We start from the raw sequence: 20402 nt of genomic DNA, 5'->3' as shown, positions 1-20402 counted from the left end.
CAAAGTGGCAGAACTAGAAAGGACCTGCCAGTCCAACACCTTATATTAAACAGGGTTAAAATATCCCTTAGTGTCACACAGTGAATACCACAGAGTTAAAACTAAAACAGGCAGGCATTCTGATACTCTACCTTGTTCTTCATTAACTACACATCAGGGTGCGAAGTACTCAAAATGTTTTTAATCAATGTTTTTGCCATAGTACCATTTTCAAATTATTTAAACGGGCAGAATATTCCCAGCCACTGGGTATATTATTTATATTTAATTATCAGCTATTCTCAAAATATGTTTTTTTCATAAGATGATTTACTGTGGTTAGCAAAAAAATCCTGGTATTTCTAACCATAAAAAATATATATGTTTACTAGGTAACTGACAAATACAGGAAAAGAGGCACCGAAACCTAGAAGTCAAGGGCCTGGCACCCAGATTAACATTTTGCCTATGTTCTTCACAGGCAGGTTTTGTAGATAAAACGAGAGGAAATGTCAAAGTGTTTCGAGATCATCAAAGCTCTTTATGAATACAAGGCACTTGTTATTAGACGAGTACACTCTATTAAAAATTTGAGAGAACTCAGCAGAGATGGTGATTAGAAAATGGCATAATTATAAGATTACTGAATATTTAAGCTTGTCCCACAAAGCTTAAATTGGTTAACATCTGTGGGATTACCTGACGTATCACGGATATAGATTTTACTTTTAATGTATAAATTTTATAGATTACAAGGAACATCAAAGTCTTCTAGCCAGTCAATCGTGCTCTTTCTCTGAAATAAAACTAGCCCAAGCTAGTATGCATTCTACTTACAACATTAAATCATGCAGGAACAACTCTAGCTCAGAAAAGTGTATTTTCGAATTATGTCATACCAGGACAGCTAGAAACAGGTGTTCCCATATTAATGAGGCAAAGTGCACATCGAGGAAGGGGTTTCCGACAGCCAGGGCAACTTGTGACCTTAGATTTTGTTGGTGAGCCACTGACTCCATACTGACTAAAACCACGGCCCTGATGAGGGACAGTTGAACAGCTGTAGGAGATAGACTTGCCACAGAAATTGCAACTCACAAACACCTGCAAAACAAATGAAAGGAGGAATAAAATGTAATGCAAACCATAATGAAATGATAAATAATTCAAAGCTTTAAAATCTAACAAATTATTTTTAAATCATTTTATTTTAAATTTTAAAATAATTTGTTATCTGCTAGGTTTGACTTGTTCTCATTTAAAATTCTACTTAGCCACTCCAACAAGGCTGGCATTAATCCAAAAAACACAAGATAATAAATGTTGGACAGGTTGTGGAGAGATTGGAACACTTACACACTGCTGATGGGAATGTCAAATGGTACAACCACTTTGGAAATCAATTTGGCACTTCCTTAAAAAGCTAGAAATAGAACCTACCATACGATCCAGCAATCCCACTCTTTGGAATATATCCTAGAGAAATAAGAGCCTTTACACAAACAGATATATGCACACCCATGTTCACTGCAGCACTGTTTACAATAGCAAAAAGATGGAAGCAACCAAGATGCCCATCAATGGATGAATGGATAAATAAATTATGGTATATTCACACAATGGAATACTACACATCGATAAAGAACAGTGATGAATCTGTGAAACATTTCATGACATGGAGGAATCTGGAAGGCATTATGCTGAGTGAAATCAGTCAGTTGCAAAAGGACAAATATTGTATAAGACCACTATTATAAGAACTTGAGAAATGGTTTAAACAGAGAAGAATATATTCTTTGATGGTTACAAGAAGGTGGAGGGAAGGAGGGAGGGAGGTGGTATTCACTAATTAGTAGATAAGAACTACTTTAGGTGAAGGGAAAGACAACACACAATATAGGTGAGGTCAGCAAAACTAGACTAAACCAAAAGCAAAGAAGTTTCCTGAATAAACTGAATGTTTCGAAGTCCAGCATAACAGGGGTGGGGGTTTGGGGATCATGCATGGTTTCAGGGGACATCTAAGTCAATTGGCATAATAAAATCTATTAAGAAAACATTCTGCATCCCACTTTGGAGAGCAGCGTCTGGGGTCTTAAACGCTAGCAAGCGGCCATCTAAGATACATCAATTGGTCTCAACCCAGCTCTGGAGCAAGAAAGAATGAAGAATACCAAGGACACAAGGTAATTACAAGCCCAAGAGACAGAAAGGGCCACATAAACCAGAGACTACATCAGCCTGAGACCAGAAGAACTAGATGGTGCCTGACTACAACCAATGACTGCCCTGACAGGGAATGCAACAGAGAACCCCTGAGGGAACAGGAGAGCGGTGGGATGCAGACCCCAAATTCTCGTAAAAAGACCAGACTTAATGGTCTGAGACTAAAAGGACCCCAGTGGTCATGGCCCCCAGACCTTCTGTTAGCCCAGGACATGAACCATTCCCAAAGCCAACTCTTCAGACAGGGATTGGACTAGACAATGGAATCGAAAACGATGCTGGTGAAGAATGAGCTTCTTAGATCAAGTAGACACTTGAGACTATGTTGGCATCTCCTGCCTGGAGGGGAGATGAGAGGGCAGAGGGGGTTAAAAGCTGACGGAATGGACACAAAGAGAGAGAGTGGAGGGAAGGAGCGGGCTGTCTCATTAGAGGGAGCACAATTAGAGTATATAGCAAGGTATATACAAATTTTTGTATGAAAGTGACTTGATTTGTAAACTGTCACTTAAAGCACAATAAAAATTAAAAAAAAAAAAAAAAAATTCCACTTAGCAGTTATAGTATTTGGGCACTTTCTTTCTGTTACCTTTGTTTTGTTATATTCTTCCTAATATTGAGGGGCAAGAAAAGTTGGGAACTTTAGATCCAACATTTTACAGATAATAAAAACATAAGAGTTCACACTGGAACATTATGAAATGTGACTTCTAATCCAAAATTCAGTAATATAAGCTTGTGAGCAAAAATTTTTTGTACAAAAACCATTCTCCTCCTAAGATAATAAAAGGGAGTTAGGGATTCTGTAATGGCAAACAATTAAAACTTTAGAATAACAGCACCCAGAAGCTGGTCGTTTTTGTTTTTAGAGTGAACTCCTAGGGTCTTTAATCACTTACCAAATAGATTAGTACCAAATATTATCATTTAAGGCTATTTTACTCATACTAGAGTTGTTTTAATACAAGCACTAATATCTCAATTTCCTAAGAGAATAGCACCATCCAGTGCTCACACTGATGGTATACCAAATATTCAATGTCTTAACTAAGATGTAAAGATATCATGTCATATGCAAAATGTGATATTGATTTCATGCCTTTTTAAACTAATGCTAAAACAGAATTTCCATGTGTAATTAGACATGTAGGTATATGTATATTTTCAAAGAAAAAAATACTGCCTTCTTACATATAAATAACACAGAAAAACTTTACATGCAAATGAAAATATTAAGATCATGGTGTTCCTGGGTGCGGTTGAGTGGGTTCTGACTCATAGTGGCCCTGTTACAACAGGATGACACAGTGCCCAGCCCTGCACCATCCTCACAATTGTTGTTATGCTTGAGCTCATCGTTGCAGCCACTGTATCAATCCATCTCACAACGCCTTCCTACCTGAGGGGCTCATCTTCTGGCACTATATCAGACAATATTCCACTGCTATTCATAAGGTTTTCAATGGCCAGTTTCTTCAGAAGTAGACCACCAGGTCTACTTTTAGAATCTAAATGACTTTAAGATCAAAGTAGTTTAGCTTCTAAAAGGGCTTGGAATACACTGGAAAACCTCAGACAGCCCTAGGATTGATATAGGTTTGCCTAGAGTCACTATGAGTCGGAATCGACTCGACGGCACTGGGTTGTTTTTGTTTTTTAAGATTCTCTAGACCTGCTGTTGTTTGCTCTATCTCCAACTAAAAAGCTCAAGCCACTAAGATGATTGATAGAAAGTGGCAGGACAAGAAAACAGGAAGATCAAGGACAAAGAGGAGTCTGAGACAGATAAAGACATCAACAGGATCTTAATGTAAAAAAAAGAAACCAAATCAAAATCCACTGCTGTCTAGTCCAGTCTGACTCATAGCAATCCTAAAGTACAGGGTAGAACTGCCCCAAAGGGTTGAAAAGGCTGTAATCTTTATGGAAGCAGACTGCCACATCTTTCTCCTGCAGAATAGTCAGTGGGTTGGAAGTGCCAATCTTTTGTTTAGCAGCCGAGCACTTAACCACTGCACCACCAAAAGAATGAGCTAATAATCATTCATTAAACTGAACTTGAAATTTCTATATAACATGTATGTACACTTGGTTCTTTGGCTAGAATATTGGAGACATGTTACAATTTGATTTTCTCCAAAACAAGGTACTTACCTGTGCTAAAGGCTTGGAACTGGGATCCAACTTACTCCTGTGAATATCAAATTCAGCCCGTTTGTGCCAAAACCTCCAGGCATCTAATAAATTTCTATAATTCTCAATCCAGTACTGAACCCTTTCATCTTTAAGAACATCTAAAGGAGAACCCTAAAAAGAAAACGTGAATTATTTAAATTGTTTCAAAATTACCAGGCTAGCCAAGGAATTCTGGTTAACGCACTGGGTTTCTGGGCTGGGTACGAGTATGAGTGACCTGGAAGAAATACATCCCCTTTTGCCAACAGCTGGCTCCCAATGAAGATACATATATAAAATAATTGATGGGAGCACCATTAATTTACTTTAAGCTAGCCTCTATTAACAACAGAAATAAGTAAGGCAGATATCATTATCCCTGGCAAGGGAAGTATAATTCTTTATCTCTTATTTAAGATGCCAACAGCAAACCATTCACCTTCCTGGGTGAACACAGTAAAAGGTGATGTGGATGCCTTTTATGCCAACAATTAACATCCCTGGGATCACAAAGTCTGTTTGCTATCCAATCCATGGCCACCAAATTAGCTCAATCACATTTAAAACAATACCAAGCCTGATCCTATGTATCTAGCCGTGCATTGTGAACTAAGATGCTGTTTTTGCATACTTACATAGATAAAAGTTAAGCCTGTTCATTCTCTTTCTTACCCTCAATTACAACATACATTTATCTCCTTAAAAATTACCAAAAAAAACTCCCAGCAAAACCAAAGATTTTCTCAGTTCTTTTGCCCCTAGGCTTTATGGAAAAGCAACAGTTTTACTTAAGATTTCTCCTCATTAAGAACTTCAATTAACTTGCCAATTTAAGAATTATCCTAAAGCTGTATTTTCCATGGCAGTTGTGATAATCCACATTTCACTTATGCTGGCTTTGGGTTCTCATGGAAGGCTTTTAGCCCTGTTCAGGACATCTTCCTTAACGATCATGTTGAAAAGGCAGAGAAAGTTTCCACCTCTGATGATGCCATGGGTATTAATTTGAAGCTCAGTTTTCCCAGTCCCACTTGAGGGCAGATATAAAAGTAGAAATGTTAGAGAACTTGGCATGCATCTTACTCATGGAAAAAGAGGTTGAAATCTGTTAACAGCTAATAAAGACAATATATCTTTAGACATTCCACCAAAAATGGACTGTATCTTTTGGGTATTAAATTAGGTGGTAATTTCAATTACTCGAGTTAAATTTGGCTAAAAGAACATGTAAAAAACTCTACTTCTTAAAAAAGCAGTGATCTATTCTAATCCTAATTATGGTCAACTAAGAAGAACTAATTACCAAAGTAGCACATAATCCCTGGTTTAAAAGGAAAATTTACAGAAAAATAAGAAATCTTCATGCCCCACTCTTTCCCCTTGAAGTGGACAATATGGACTTCCCATGGCAGACCGCTAGTAGAGAGAAACTAAAAAAGAATTTGGTCAGTATACAGAATCGACTCAATGGCAACTACCAACAACATCATTATCAAATCTTGAGACCTGCCCCAACAAAGCCTAAAATCAAGCCCTAACAAAATTCATAGAGTTCAGAGATTGAGTCTGACCAAGTTAGAAGAACTTAGGAAATACCTTGGATTTTCCACAGAACCATAGTAATAAAACATAAAACCCAAAATTATCAACCAGTAACTGAATTACCTTAAAACAATAATCACCATGCTTTAGAAAAGGTAAAAGAACCCAGATCTCTATAACCTACTGTACTCAAGATCCAGTACTCAATGAAAAACGACCACATACAAAAAACAGGTAAACTTTATTCAAAGTCAGGGAAAAAGGCAGTCAATGGAAACTAAGATAGCCCAGATGTTAGTTAGCAAACAAAGATTGTTCAAAGTTATTAGAAACATGATTGAAGAATTAAAAGAAAAGGGGATCAAAGGCTTAAAGGAAAATAATATTTGAGTTAGTGAAGAGACAGGGAATCTGAACTGAGAAATGTAAACTATAAAAAAAAACTGAAATTCTAGAACTAGAAAGCATGGTGACTAAGATTAACAACTCCCTGGAAGGCATAAATAGCAGATAGGAAATGAAGAAGAGGCAATGAACAAATCAAAAGAAATGATCCAATTTGAAGAACAGATTTAAAAAAAAAAAGATGGAAGGAAAGAACGGAGTCTCTGGGACATGGGACAACATGAAATGTGCAGTAAGAGTCCAGGAAGTGAACAGGAGTAGGGAAAGGAGGGGGTAAATTATGTTTCCCCAGTACACAGCACGCTGTTATATTGTGTGAAAAGGATGCGGGAAGGAAAGAGGAAAATAATGACAGCAGGAAAATAAGATTAGTTGGGAGGGCTACAGGAATCTCAGGGAAAGACTCTGAATTTTCACTATATTTTTAAAATGGGTAAAGTAGAAGGTAACTTTTGCCAGGAATCTAGAGGTAGACACTGAGGGAAAGCAGATGAACTGGTTACCCCAAGTCATACCTAATGAAAATAAAAAGGAGAAATGAGTTGAGAACTGTGGTATAACTTGTCTTCTGCACTTCAAAAAACACTACAGTTCAGATCAGGGAAAGCGGACCTCTTTCGTAAAGCTGTAGCTCTGCTAACCATTGGAGAAACTTGAGACGTTTCTCAGTTCCATTTGCACTTTACATAAATTCAGACACAGTCAAGACTGACACTTCCCAGAGGGAAAGGAATAATTGGATAACCCAATGCAGGAAACTTAGGGACAGTTAGACAAGGCACAAATCCTTGTAGGTCAAGTGATTAGGTTAAAGCTAAATGCCTTCTGAATATCTTAAGTAAGCAAAAGTGCGTACCCACTTCTTTTTTAGCTGCTGCCAAGCTGCACTAACCTGTAACATGCAGTAACTTGCTGTTTGGACATCTCCAGTTTTGTCAACGTAACTCTCCATTAAGTCCACTCCATCTTTAGTAAGGCCTGTAAGCAGAATTCCTTCCAAATTTCCAGCCTCTTTCATCTCATTGGTCAATTTTTCGATGTATCGATTTAACTGAAAAATTCAAAGTGATAATACGTATTGTACTTCAAAATTCTTATTTTTAGAAAATTCTATTCCTAATGAAAAACATGCTAAAATAAAAGCCTTTACTAAAATCTAGGTATGTGATCTCTAAGAAGTCTGCATCTATTATAAATTACAATGCAGCATCTAAGAACATTTAAAATATTTAAAAAAAGGCAAGGCATTTATAATGTTTTGATAACCATTCTATAAAAGATTTATGAAGGGTTTACTATTTTAAAGAGAATTGTCCCCATGATTCTACAAAGTTCTTGCTGTTTATTATACTAGGATGTAATAGAATAAAAATATCTGAGATGGTAAGAACTTTGAGATCAAGATCAGGTATAACCATCTCCTCTAAGAACTTCCCTGACTTTACCCATTCCAAACTCTAGTCAAGATTCCTTTGTATTCCCCTAGCCCTTTATCATTATTAGAATACTAAGCACACTGTACTACTATTTGTTTATGTGCATTTCTGCCTTACTATTTTTTTTTTATATACACATGGTGGAGCCCTGGTGGCGTAGTGATTAAGAGTCTGGCTGCTAACCAAAACGTTGCCAGTTCAAATCCACCAGCTGCTCCTTGGAAACCCTAGGCAGGAGTTCCACTCTGTCCTATAGGGTAGCTATGAGTTAGAATCGACTCAACACCAATGATTTTTTTTGGTATACACATAGTAAGCATTTTTGCATTTCCAGCAATTAGGATACAGTGTTTTACACATAGCACAGACATCCAGTAACTGTGTACTGTATTAGAAAATGAAGGAATCCTTTTCATAGCATCACTGAGAGGTAGCTTTAATGTCTCCGGCTACTGGCCAATCTCACTCCTAAAAGCAGAAATGAACTAAAATATTAAGTTAGCACTCTAAACAAGTAAATTTAGTTATGATAGACATGTTGATAATATCCTAGTCTAATCAAGAAATTACTACTTTACTTCCTTGGGTGGTGCAAACGGTTTGTGCTCAACTACTAACTAAAAGGCTGGTGGTTTGAATCCACCCACCAGCACCATGGAAGAAAGGCCTGGTGATCTACTTCTGTAAGATTACAGCCATTGAAAACCTTATGGAGTGTGGTTCTACTCTGACATGCACGGGGTCACCAGGAGTCACAATTGACTCAATGGCAATGGGTTTACTTTACTTTTTAGAAGAATTTACACATAAATTTCATAACACATATTTGCACATAAAGATCGATTTCCTAAAATAATTCAGTGAAGTAAATATTAATCAAACATGCAGTCAACATTAAATAATTTCTCACCTGAGTATCACCAAGGAATTTACAAGCAAATGCTACTCTGTCACGTACTGCAACTTTGTTTTCATACTGGAAAGACAAAAAGCAAAGAATTACTTATAAATTTTTGCAGAGACTAAATATTTTATATATGTAATACTTCAGTTTATTTTGAAATGCATTATTAAGCTATTATGTACATTCTGGCAGAGCTACTGGTTGCCTAAGATGTTTTTCTTAATACAACTCTCAGGAACCTCAGTGCTAAGGTCACTGTCCTTGTAAAGCAAAGAACTTGTATGTGCTATTGAGTCAGCAAGTCTAACAGAATGAAATGTTGACTGGTCCTGTGTCATCCTCACAATATAGTAGGTATGTTTGAGCCCATTGTTGCAGCTATTGTATAAATCCATCTCACTGAGGGACTTCCTCTTTTTCACTGACCCTCTACTTTATGAAGCATGATTTCCTTCTTCAGGGACTAGTCCCTCCTGATAACATGTCCCAAGTACGTGAAATGAAGCCTCATCATCCACACTTCTAAGGAGCAATTCTGGCCGTACTTCCTCCAAGACAGATTTGTTCATTCTTCTGGCAATCCATGTATATTCAATACTCTCTGCCAACATCATCATTCAAACATGTCGATTCTTCTTCAGTCTTCATTATTCATTGTCCAGCTTTCACATGCACGTGAGGCAACTGAAAATGTCACAGCTTAGATCAGGTGCATCTTAGTCCTCAAAATGACATCAATGCTTTTTAACACTTTAAAGAGGTCTTTTGCAGCAGATTTGCCCAATGGAATATGTCATTTGATTTCCTAACTGCTGCTTCCATAAGTGTTGATTGTGGATTCAAGTAAAATGAAACTCTTGACAATGTCAATCTTTTCTCTGTTTATCACGATGTTGCTTATTGGTCCAGTTGTGAGAATTTTTGTTTTCTTTATGTTGATATGTAATCCATACTGAAGCTGTAGTCTCCGATCTTCACTTTCAGCAAGCAAGGTTGTGTCATCTGCGTATCGCAGGTTGTTAATGAGTCTTCCTCCAATCCTGATGCCATGTTCTTCTTCATACAGTCCAGCTTCTCAGATTATCTGCTCAGCATACAGAATGAATAAGTATGGTGAAAGGATACAACCCTGATGCACACCTTTTCCAACTTTAAACCATGCAGTCAACATTATATAACTCTAACATAAAATACAAGCAATGATGTGTAGTATGTCATATTTAAGATGCCATGTAATCCTACTACAAAAAAAAAAATAGATGTTAATTTTGGGGAAACTAGGGAAATCTTTCCTTGGCTGCAAAATTAATCAACAAATCTAGGAAATGTGTGAATTAGCAATACTAGTACAGAATTTAAAATAAATACCAATGTGTGCTTCAATACAAAATGACCAGTTTTACAACTTACCTTATTTTAATGATTTATCCTATAAATAAACAGACACACTTTAGTTGCTGAAGTAAAATACGATTATATAGGAGGTTTGTGGCAGATTTTTCAGAGGCATCATGATAACTTAAACTTTCGTATACTTGTCAGTATTATAAAATGCTATTTTGAAAAAAGGTCACTATAAATGTAGAAAAGTACAATTAGTTTTATGATAAGTAAAAAATAATTTAAAGGTGGAAAAAAGACTCAACTTCAATTAAAGTCATTCTATGATATAGAGATCCCCCCTTTAAATGTCAGATTACTTAAGTTGATACCTATCTTAGTGTTTCCTCAAATGTAAAATATGGTTCCGCCTTAAAGAGGGAACATGCTTGGTGTAAATTAGGTTTAGCTCTTAGATTCATTTACATGAACTACAATTTTCATCTGGAAAAAAGTTATAAATATTAACTGTACTATTTTACAACTGAGAAAACTAAAACCCGAAAAAGTTAACTGACTGGCTTACCCGACTACAGTGAAGCTAAGACTTAGGCCCTTATCTTCTAACTTCCCAATTCAATGCTTTTCAGCATCATATTACTATACTACAGTACATTTTTGTACCGTATTACTAAATTACTGCAACTTAACAGTTTTTTAAGAGTATTATAATTATTTATAAAAAAAAAAAAAAGGAGATAATTATAATTAGAAATTCTCTTGAAATAGCTTGGAAATATCAACTTTGTTCTCAGGTAAAATATTCTTATGAAATTTTTTAGGTATAAGAAAAGAAGGGATGATTGTAATAGGTCATTTAACTTATTACAGAAACTTAATATTTAGAAAATGTACTTCTCTACATATATGTATTCAAAAATTAAACAATTCACTTCTTTTTCTAGTCTTCGTCATTATCTCTCATTTCCTGAGAGTCATTTTATCCCTTCAAGGAGCAGTATTTGAAGTTTTCTAGTTAATAAAAAAAAAATATTAATAGTAAATAAAATAAAAAGAAACATTCTTGGATATTAACTTGAAGTGGTTTAAAAAAATTAAACAATTTATTAAAAGTAATGGATAGAATATGTATAACTGTGTTAGAGGCCAAAATGGGCACTAAAAACATTAAAATTTTCATTAAGATATCTCACTAAAATATATGTTTTTGTAAATTCTTAGGAACTGACATTTTTATCAATTACTCCAGCAATGTGTATTTTATGGGAAATGCTATAAGGGCAAACACAGAAATAATCGTCATGTTAGAAAGCTTTTCTCTTTGCTAGAAAGAAGTCCAACAACACAAAGAAGTTTGTAGTACGAAAGTGAAACTTAAAACTCAACAATTGAAACTGATAAGCAAATTTCATTTCATTCTGTTTTTCCCATTTTGTGATAAAGAATCTAACTGCAGATGCGGTCACAGGAGATGGCTAAAGCAGGAGAGAATAAAAATAGCAATGAGAAGACCAAATAATGAAAATATGAAATAATCCACTGTATGCAGGGTGATCATATAATTCATGTTTCAAACTAGGACATACTTGAGAGTGAAGAATGCTAGCTCAGACAAGATGTATGGTCTCTCTGACCATAATAGATCATGAGCTGCTTAACTAAAATTAAAAAACAACATATAAATATATACACATACATACACACACACATATTTAAATGTGAGAATATATTCCTATGTCCAATTAATTTTAGAGTTCTACAGCTCAGTTCTTAAGCTAAAGAGTATGTATTCCTTTGTTCGAAAAATGTATTATTAAAACTAAAAATTAAGTTTCAGTTTGATACAAGCTAACTTTAGGTTATGAATCACACTCGAGAAGAGTTGCTCGAAAAGCGTTCAAGATTATTTTAACTAACACATAAGGCATCGAAAGATACTTTATGCAACAGAGATTTAAAAATTTTAGCAAAGTTAGATAAAAGTGCTTATCTTAATTAAAATGAGGGTCTTGTGAAACAGAAGCTAGCTTACCAAAACTCCATCATAAGATCCTGTTTCGCTCGTCAGAAAAGCAAACATGACACACAAATACGGATTGTTCAGCTGTAATCGTAGAGTGCCGCACATCTCTCTCCAAAGGGAGTTCTTCTCATCCGTATAACCTGATAATGCCATGGCTACCACATTGAGGTTCAGATCTCCTGCATATGAATAACCATTCATCAAAATGATCAAAAGCTTAATATTCTCTTCTTCCACGTTTCTTTGCCCATAAATAATAATCAGGGGGTGACTCCTACCTCCAGAAAAATCGGCCCACTAAGATAAGCGTTTTGATTCAGACTTGAAATGCGTTAAGGGCCAAAGCAAGTATTTCCATTCTTACAAAATTAACACTCAGAACAAGTTCATCTTTTAATTTTCAAGGTCTCATTCCAATCAAATTTCTATATTGTATGTTATTTGCTTAATTGCTAAAGGAAGAAAAATGAAGCGCCATCTTACCAGATTCACTATCAACTTTATCAATAAGTTCAGTTATCTTGAGATATTTAATAGCACTGATAGTAAATATTACTGCATTTTAAGATTGCAATTCTCAAAATTATTTTGTTTTCCTATTCTCAAATAGGAAATCCTGGTGGAGTAATGGTTAAGAGCTCGGCCGCTAAGCAAAAAGTCAGCAGTTTGAATTCACCAGGCACTCCTTGGAAACCCTATGGGGTAGTTCTACTCTGTCCCATAGGGTCGCTATGAGTCGGTATTCACTCAACAGCAATGGGTCTGGTCTTTTGGTTTTATTCTTAAATATATAGGCATATAATTACATACTACGTGTCAACTAAAAAGTTCAGAAAGCCAGTATTTCAACATTTTTATTATAGTATTATACTTTTACTTTTTCTAAGACAAAATGAACTTGTAAGAATTACCAAGAATTGCATTTAAACACATTTGCACCAGAGCATTTGTTACCAATAGCCTTTCAAACATTTGTTCCTAGCAGTTTATATGGCTGCTGCTAAGTCACTAACTTAGCACTCTATGGCTGCCTAGCCTTCTAAGATAACTTTAGCCTCAAAAGAGAAAACTAAAGTTATCTTTGACCTTTACTCTTAAGCATTTTTACATTTATTATAGAAGCTTTCCTTTTTGCTAAAGATCAGTGCTCCTCAGAATTCAGCATTCCGTTTCTTGGTCCTAATCATTTTCTTTCTCTATCGTTCCTTTGAAATATATTTAGAAAATAAGTCAATTTTCTGAGAAATATTTGAATAATTTTGAATATCCAATACCTGTTGTGATTTTTGACTTTTCCCACTTATGTTCTTAGCAGCATTGTTTTTCATTTCTATAAACATTTTCCCCAGCTTACTTTATGCTTGCTTCCTCTGTCTACTCTATTAAACTAGATTTAAAGTCTTCTAAGTAATTTAACAAAGGAATGTCTCCTTTGGGTCCTGCTTAAAACAATTTCTGACTGAAAAGGAATGTCTGACTCAGGCAAGTCTTTTCCTTCAGTCTTTAACCAAGTCAATAAAATTACTGGAAAGATACTTTTTCCCTATTGCTAGCATGGGTTTTTAAATCTACTACTAAATTTTCCAGGTAGACATGACAAGAACGTATCATACTTCCAGGATGTAGCAAAAATATAATTAGAAACGATTATAGCCATCATTTCTTCTTTCCATCATAACTTATTTTCTATTGCACTTTCAAATGGGGAAGGCTGATGCTAGAGCAAAAATGAAGGAAAGATGCCGATCTGGGCAAAATATTAGCTTTTTCAACATTAAAACTGCAAATGGATATATTACAGTTAATTTTCACATTTTTTGTGGTACAACAGAACTATTATAAAAATAAAAATAGCCTCAATAATGAATTATTCTGAATACGCAAATCATTTGTTAGGTATATTAAAAAGATACCTATCTACATCTTAAGTATTTTCAAGTGAAATATTTGACAAGAAAAAAAAAAAAAACCCCCACCTAAATTCTTAAATTAAAATTTGTTTCTGAATATTCTGTGGTAAAATTATCACCTTTCCGTTTCCTACTTTTTAAAAATTATTAAGTGGAATATGGTTTTAATCGTCAGACTCAAGCAGAAGCGTTTTTTTCCAGATCGAAGTATGCTTTTTTTAAGAATCTATCCTAGTCTAACTAAAACTGTCATTCAGTTTCCCGAAAGTTAAAAATAACCATCCAAAAGATAAAGTAAAAATGAAAATATACTCAAACGTTTTGCCAGAAAAATGCTTGCAAGCTAAAGGAGCTCTCATCTCCAAAGAAATACATTTTTAAAATGTATGTGCAGTAGGCTATATTAAAAACAAAACAATGACAATGGACTCATTTAAGCACTGCTTACTAAAATAACATTAGCAGACATTTTCTTTTTTACAGACCTAAACTATGGAATAAATAAAAGGGATGGGCTAATAATTACTTTTCTAGATGTGGTACCGCGCTCATTTATCTTCCAACAAGAATTCACATAAAAACATTAATTTGATTAGATTTTGAAAACATCAGCATCCTTTCTTTAAATGACGCTACAAACTACAAACATCTTAGAATATAACCTAATACCTTTCTCTGAAGATGCCCCTTCGTTCAGGATTTGAATTGCTCGTCGAATATCCAAGTTGAACAATGCCACAGCAGCTGCTCTCTCCCATTCCCCCTCTTGTACAAGGGAGTTCAAGAATGGCCCCACATCTGTATCTGTTCCCTTCTTTATCCACCCGCAAAGCTGTAAAGCTAAGATTCTCTCTTCACTTAAATTTTGAATATCAGCTTGCTTATCTAATCCACTCCAATTATGTCGGCTGCTTTCCACCATTCCTAAAACAAACAAAAAAACATTTTTATCGTTCCTTTGAAATATATTTAGAAAATAAGTCAGTTTTCTGAGAAATATTTGAATAATTTTGAATATCCAATACCTGTTGTGATCTTTGACTTTTTCTCTCCTCCACCTCCTTTGTCCAACTAATCATTAAATTGTGTCCCACTCTATACAAATTATCCATGCTTCTCTAACTCCAGAAACCCTGGTGGTGTAGTGGTTAAGTGCTACGGCTGCTATCCAAAGGGTTGGCAGTTCGAATCCGCCAGGTGCTCCTTAGAAACTCTATGGGGCAGTTCTACTCTGTCCTATAGGGTCGCTACGAGTCGGAATCGACTCGACGGCACTGGGTTTGGTTTTGGGGTTGGTCTCTAACCCCTCTGCCACTAACCTAAGGACACAATCACCTCTTGCCTGATTACTATAAGCTCTTTCCTGATATCCTTGCTATTATCTTGATCCCTTTCAATTCATTTCAGAGTGACAGTTCTGAAACACAAATCTAATTGTTACTACCCTTTAAAATCCTTCCTTGGTTCCCTCTTGTTACAGGATGTTAAATCTCCCTAAATCTTTAACATGGTTTCTAATCCCTTTTTGGAAACCCTGGTGGCACAGTGGTTAAGTGCTATAGCTGCTAACCAAAAGGCTGGCAGTTTGAATCCACCAGGCGCTTCTTGGAAACTCTATGGGGCAGTTCTACTCTGTCCTATAGGGTCACTATGAGTTGGAATTGGCTCGATGGCAACTTTTTTTTTTTTTTTCCGGTTTAATCCCTTCTTGAGGTAGCTCACTGTTTAGCTATCTAGCTTCCATTCTTTCTTCACTTCCCCTCATACTCTGTTCCAGTCATACTAAATATCTATGCTCTCACCCCTCTGAGCCCATTACCTATGCTGCTCCCTATGTGAAGTTACCTCAACCTTCTCCAGGAAACCTTCTCCAATCCTTAAAAACCAGATCAGGAATCCCTCCTATACATAACTGTCTATTCTTTTTTACAACTCCCTGTTTACTTGTCCATATTTTGAACTAGAATGTAAATGCCTCAAGAACAGGAATGGTATCTATCTTGTTCAAGCTCTACAAGGGAAATAAGTTGTCTACCCTGTTGACAGTTATGTCTCCAATTCCTACGATGATTCCTGGCACACAGTGAGCATGTACTATTTGTTCAATGAATGAACAAACTTACCTCATTTTGCAGCTGTGCGAATAGGGTAACATGGGGAAAGCAACTAGCATCATATCTAGTTCATAGTAACCACTCAATATATATTACTTGTCACTAAAGTTAAAATTTAGCTGTGTGCTGTTATTAATTTGTGCCATTAGATTACCATGAGCAAAATGGCTCAATGTTGACTTAAAAAAAAAAATGTTAAATTATCAGAAACAGAATTAGAGAGGTATCGCCAGATAGAAAATAAAACCTAGAAGTGTCATCTTTGACAATAATTTCCCCACTTTTTACGTTTGGGAAGTAGAAACAAAAATACCTAAACCAAATCAAACAAAAAGCTGACAATCTAGCAATGAGGAAATCTTTCCAACAGTAGTCCTTCTTAGCTTGGGTAAAGCCTAGTCTTGACTCAGGGGTAGCATACTCAGTTTGTCTCTACTGCACTGGAAACATTATAGTTATTCCACTTTCCCCTTCATTTTTCCTCTGAGGTTGTTTGTTGGTTTTTCCCTATATCAAAAGACAACAAAAATAATAACCTCAGAATAATTGAGAATGCAATGTGGCCTGACCTACTGCTAAAATACTATAAATTCTATAAACTTGGTTCTCAACTCTTGCAGGACTGGTGGTATATATAGCTACCACTTACTTTTTGTACCTTCGGGATTCACTGGGAAGCTGCTGGCCCACCGACAGTATGTGTTGCCAGGAGGCAGGGCCCTATATAACAGTTTAAAATGTAAAAAACAGGCATGTACTACAAGCTACAGGGTATTGTATGAGGTGGTGCTGAATCACTGAATTCTTGATAGGAAAAACATGAATTTTGAAAAATTTTATTTCATACACGTATGTGCCTCTGGACTCTGGGGGTGGAATTTATGTTCATAAGGGGTAAACATACGCATCCCTGGACTCTGAGGGTATGATCTCTGGAATGAGGCATAGAACGAAAATCATATTGCCTACAAAAAATTCAGACATACTCAACGATTCAGCATGCCCTCTGTTACTGAAAACATATTATCAACAACAAATTAAAAGGAAAAAATAATTGGGTCATGAATGGGTTAATTCTTTGCAGCAGTGGTTCTAAATCATGAACCATGATCTTCAGGTTCATTTAAAGGGTAACATAGTATGTTTGTCCTTTTATGTAACTTAGTAAAGACATCAGCCCAAAAGTTCCTAATTTAAACTCATCCATTTTATTGCTCATAACAAAGATTACTTTTTGGTGGAGGGCTAATAGAAGAACACCAAAATAAAACAGATAAGTAGTCTACTGCATCTTTCAGCAATGTGGACGGACCAAAGTAATTTGAAAACCCTTAAAAAAAAAAAAAAAGACCTATAATAAATGCAACAGTTTAATTTAAATGATTTAGCTACTCATATTAAAAATAGCGTATTATTTTGTATTGATGAAAGTGCTGCAAAAAATCAAGTTGGATTTATTACTTCTACTACTGCTTTTTGAATTAAAAAAAATATTTTTTGAATAGCTAATGTAAATTATTTTTCTAGTAGCTTTAACTAGAGTCCAAACTGGACTGTAATCAAAAGCTAGAGACCAAATCCTAGGTCAAGGAGATGCTTACAACACAATCCACAATTCAATTCCAATAATTAAGAGCAAGAACAACTATCTAAAGCAGTCAAGAAAGAACATTTGTGTTTTCTGTTACCTTTATTTTACTTCTAAAATAGTTTATTAATTTCAACCCTACATTAATTCATAGTAACTGTCAAAGACTATTTTGTGTACAGCTCCTTCAGGTATGGCCATACTTCATGTCATAGTCACAGTCCTTGCCATTACATGGCTAAACCAAAGTGTTCAGGCAGCAAAATAAAAAGGGGTCTCCTTCAATTAGAGATCCTTTTAGTTTTTAAAAAGCAAAATACTGTGATAATATGCAAACTAAATAATTAGCACCTTATAAATCACCTAACCTAATGACTCTCAGAGTGAGTCTTCAAAAAATAACACAGAATAAATTTAGAAAGTCAAAGAACCAGACTCCCTCCAAAAAGGATTTTGAATATAATTACTGTTATGTGCGTAACCCAATAATTCCCTAAAATATGCAATCGGAAACCAAAAAAGAAAAAGAATATTAATGTACGCTATCCTGAAATATCTAAGTAACTTCTGCCAGATGATGAGGGGGGGAAATAGTACAAAAGTTACAAATATAGTGCAGAAAATAAAATGGAATTTTCTTACCCAAAGAAGATTTTATGATTGATTTAATTCCAGCATAAACCAATGATCCTTTGTTGCCCGGAGATTTCTGATCCATATCTTCTGTATACTGCTTCATAAGTATTTAAATGCATAGGAAATACTAGCGATGTATAATAAAATATTCCAAAGCTAAATTTGGAGTCAATCCATAATAGGCATCAGTGCAAGGTAGTTCTACTCTATTGCAGAGATAAGCTTTTCTTCCTCCTACACCATCTGCAAAGCAGTGTTTCAAGTTCAAGACTTTCAAACAATTTTGCTTTGTAATTTTAGTGTTATGTAACTTATATCTGCATATACAACATTTTGCATGATATTTACAGACTGACCTTTCAGCAAACTTCAAGAACATTTCTACCTGATTCATCTCACAACATTTACAATGCAAAGGATATAGTGCAGAGTATACCACAGGGACTTGAGCTGTGGATCTTCATTTCCAGCTAAAATGTGGTTTCTCCAAACCTGCTCTGTATCAAGTCCATACCTTGATAAAGCCCGAAGGCGCATCTTCGTTGCTATATCTTTTTCTAAAGAATTATCATTTTCTTCTTCTGCACATTCATACAAATGACGACCACAAGCCCACATTAAAGATGTAATTGGGCTCCAGGCAAGAGATATTCTTTCAAAAACTGTGAAGTCAGACATGGTTCGGTTGGGAGTTACAACTATCATTCGATTTTGACTTGTTGGATGCCATGCAAAGGAAGCAATGTAATTATCACAAGGTTGCACACTTCTTTCAATTATTGTGGGTTCAGTTTCATCCCCAATAGGTGTGGGTGTATGTTGCATATCATACAATCTAATAATATTACTATCCCTTGTTAATGTGGCAAGCAGACCAGTCCTAGTTGGACACCATGCTACTTTTGTTAAGGGCTTTGGTTGCTCAGTCAATGTCAAAACTGGTTTCTCAAATTTTCTAAGATCCCATATTGCAACTTGACCTTCGTAGAAGGAAGCAACACGATCGTGGAAGTATGGGTCTACTGTCACCCCCTGAACAGCTTTTGTATTTACAAACATCTTCTGACTTGTATTCCGAAGATCAAATATAGCTAGGTTACGATGCATACCAGCAAGCAGAAGTTTCTGGTCTCGTGGAAGCCAACAAAGAGAGAGACAAGCATCATTCTGACCTAATTCATAAAGTGGTTTTGTAACTAACAATGTTGTTTCAGTTTCACCTGCTGAAAGTCTGACTTTCTCCATGGGAACTATATCAGGAGTATATTTGCTACAGATATCCCATATTAGCACTGAAAAATCAGCTCTATGTTTATCCAGACCAGCAGCAAGCCAGTTACTATCCAATGGATTCCATGCAAGTGTATTGCACTGTCGTGCATGTTTTGGTACAAATTCTTTTCCTATCAAATCTTTGAACTTTGAGTTATGATCTTGACCAAGACTTGTGAGAACAACTCGACCATTAGCTTGTCCAACCGCCAGGAGACATTCAGGATCATAATTGAGATACCAGGCAACACATTTCATATAGGGTGTATCTGAATTTATTGATAGTAAAGTAGCTGCAGAGTCTTCAGATAAACGTAATGATCCGGCTTTGAGTTCTGAATTCACAGTAGATTCCACATGATAAAGGCTCAGTTCTGAGTCACATACAACAAATCTATCAACCTGATGTGGTGCCCACAAAATATCAGGTTTGGTACCGCTCATGTTTACCGATGTGCTCAAAGAGTTCAGTCAGGTCCATTCACTGAAAATCTGTTTAAAAATAAAAAGAGTTTTAAGATACCGACAAAATATAATTCTTAAGTTGAATAAACTATTCACGAAGCCAGGAAATTTTCTACACTGACACTTTCTTTTTCAATACATTTCTGTTTCTTCGCTCCATCAGCTAAGAATTCAAAAGATAAAGTGGGAAAAAAGAACCACTTCCTTCAGTAAGATGAACTGGTAGGAATCTGAGAACTCCATCTGGCTTCATTTCCCATGATCAATTATTTTAATTGCACCATTACTACTACCTTCGCTTTAACCTTAGGGTTAAACTAACTTCAGTGTGGTAAGTAGATTACTAAGCATTATCCCTTTGAAGGGGGTAAAACTTAAAAGGCCCG

At 35.6% G+C, this 20402-nt stretch overlaps 1 protein-coding gene across 3 annotated transcripts in view; it reads right to left on the bottom strand.

Annotated features, from left to right (window-relative positions):
* Positions 1 to 20402, bottom strand: part of MIOS (meiosis regulator for oocyte development) — a 36898-nt gene that overhangs the window by 7550 nt on the left and 8946 nt on the right. For all 3 annotated transcript variants that reach the window (XR_007518398.1, XM_049893297.1, XM_049893296.1), the window contains 8 exons: positions 18702 to 20043; positions 18286 to 18384; positions 14611 to 14865; positions 12041 to 12210; positions 8674 to 8739; positions 7220 to 7378; positions 4360 to 4512; positions 879 to 1083 (listed from right to left, as the gene is read on the bottom strand). Coding sequence is in view for 2 of the 3 variants with exons in the window: in XM_049893297.1 (XP_049749254.1) it covers positions 879 to 1083; positions 4360 to 4512; positions 7220 to 7378; positions 8674 to 8739; positions 12041 to 12210; positions 14611 to 14865; positions 18286 to 18384; positions 18702 to 19995 (2401 nt within the window). In the remaining variant the exon portion in view is untranslated. The remainder of the gene's footprint in view (positions 1 to 878; positions 1084 to 4359; positions 4513 to 7219; positions 7379 to 8673; positions 8740 to 12040; positions 12211 to 14610; positions 14866 to 18285; positions 18385 to 18701; positions 20044 to 20402) is intronic.

This window comes from Elephas maximus, chromosome 8 (genome assembly GCF_024166365.1).
Source record: "Elephas maximus indicus isolate mEleMax1 chromosome 8, mEleMax1 primary haplotype, whole genome shotgun sequence".
Taxonomy (NCBI): domain Eukaryota; kingdom Metazoa; phylum Chordata; class Mammalia; order Proboscidea; family Elephantidae; genus Elephas; species Elephas maximus.
Note: the sequence above shows the minus strand (reverse complement) of the source record. Positions and strands in the feature narration are given on the sequence as shown.